The sequence below is a fragment of the Nematolebias whitei genome, chromosome 22 (assembly GCF_014905685.2).
Source record: "Nematolebias whitei isolate Nwh7 chromosome 22, NemWhi1, whole genome shotgun sequence".
Classification (NCBI taxonomy): Eukaryota; Metazoa; Chordata; class Actinopteri; order Cyprinodontiformes; family Rivulidae; genus Nematolebias; species Nematolebias whitei.
In genome coordinates, this window is record NC_056519.1 from 2,781,976 (window position 1) to 2,784,128 (window position 2,153).

The 2,153-nt window shown below is 43.1% G+C and overlaps 1 protein-coding gene across 1 annotated transcript in view; it reads left to right on the plus strand.

Moving 5' to 3' along the window:
• The window catches only part of LOC119428592 (thyrotropin-releasing hormone-degrading ectoenzyme), a 144,781-nt gene that overhangs the window by 133,748 nt on the left and 8,880 nt on the right, over window positions 1-2,153 (plus strand). Inside the window, exon 17 of the mRNA XM_037696276.1 lies at window positions 653-820. Within this exon, the coding sequence (XP_037552204.1) occupies window positions 653-820 (168 nt within the window). The remainder of the gene's footprint in view (window positions 1-652; window positions 821-2,153) is intronic.

Sequence of the window (2,153 nt, forward strand, 5' to 3'; positions counted from 1 at the left end):
ACACACACACAGAGACACACACACAGACACACACAGAGAGACACACACACACACACACACACAGAGACACACAGAGACACACACACAGAGACACAGACACACACAGAGAGACACACACACACACACACACAGAGACACACACAGACACACACACAGAGACACAGACACACACAGACACACAAACAGACACATACACACAGACACACACAGAGAGACACACACAGACACAGACACACACAGACACACACACACAGATGCCATCAAATGTAAAACTGCAGGTGGTGTGTGTTCCATGGATGTTTGGTGTTTCGTCTAAAAGATGAAACCTGGAACTAAATGACGGACGAGGTTCTTTTTCCTTCCCTGATTGAAACGTTCTCATGAACTATGCAGGTTCTCATGCAGGTGGAACGTCTCTGCAGCAGAACGTGTCTGTAAGTGTTTCTGCAGCGGAGGCAGGAAAGGTTTTTAATGGCAGCAGAATCCCCATCCTGAGAGTCCCGGTTAATCCCGAGGACGTGTCTTATCGGAGCTTTTCGTTTCATAATGTTTCAGACACTGATCAGCTTCAACGTGTCGAACTCTTCGCCTCCTCCCTGCGTCAGAGACGAGTCGGTCCACTCTGCTTGACTCTGTGTCCTTGTCCCCGCAGGATTCCTCCAAACATCCGTGACATCGTTTACTGCACTGGGGTCAGCCTGATGGACGAGGACGTGTGGGAGTTCATCTGGATGAAGTTTCACTCCACCACCGCTGTTTCAGAGAAGAAGATCCTGCTGGAGGCCCTGACCTGCTCAGACAACACCTTCCTCCTCAACAGGTGCGCATCGGTCCGCTCCGTCTGCGTCCGTTTAACAGTCAGCACCAAACAGGAAATAATAAATACGATTCATTACGTCAGTTCTCGTTTAGCTCCACTTTTCTAATCTGTAACGTCACATATGGAAACGTTTGGTCTCTGATGTTGAACAAACAGTTTTACAGGCAGAGTTTGTGGGGTTTGAAGTGCTAATGAGGAGTGAGTATCTTACCTGCAGAAGACGGCAATCTCATAAAAAAAGTCAATTATAAAAGAATTGAGCTAGCTGCTTCTGACACCAGAAACCAACTTAAAGTGATAATGATGTTTTAAAATTTGAATCTGGGGAAATTTATGAATAATTCACATTTTACAGATTAAGTTTTGATAAATAGTTTCTGTCCAACACGTTTGACTAGATTTAACTTGTTTCATGTTGGAGACACAAACGTTTTATAACATAAACATTCTTTCACTTACAATCACAACTAATTGATTCTTAACATTGACGTGTACATCTGCAAATAAACTGACATTCCTGCAAATGATCAGCATTGTTTTTGATTCTCGTTGTTTTTAAATATAATCTGTTTTGCACATTTTCAAAAGTGTTTAAATTCGTGCAACATCGGAGCAGCACCCGACGACTCGCGTGAGGAAATCAAAAGCCTCGGCAGACATTTCAACATATTTTAGAGCCTCTCTCATGGATGTTGTCAGTTTGTCACCAAGTGTTGCAGTCGGTCAGGTTCAGATTAAACTGCTGCTCTGAACACGGCTGCTGTAAATCTATATTTTATTATTCTTCACTGTAAGTTTAGCATTTTATAACAAACTATAGTAATTCACTTTAGTTTAAACAGAGCTTGTCCAAGAAACTACAACTGACTGGTTCTTAATTATGTTCAAGCAGTACAACTGTACAAATACTAAGTAATATATGCATACAGATACATACTGGCACTAATAAGGTAAGTACCGGGCTATTAGGGTGTACAAACTGAGCACTTGTGTTCTGGGCATTAACGGGATATGTACCAAAAACTTGTAGGGTATGTATAAAGTACTTACAAGTTACTTAGCAAGAATGTACAGGGTATGTACTGGGCCTTTGCAGGGTACTTACTGGGCCTTTGCAGGGTACTTACTGAGACTTTGCAGCATACTTACTGAGACTTTGCAGGGTACTTACTTGGGCTTTGCAGGGTACTTACTGGGCCTTTGCAGGGTACTTACAGAGACTTTGCAGGGTACTTACTTGGGCTTTGCAGGGTACTTACTTGGGCTTTGCAGGGTACTTACTGGGTCTTTGCAGGGTACTTACTGGGCCTTTGCAGGGTACTTACTGGGCCTT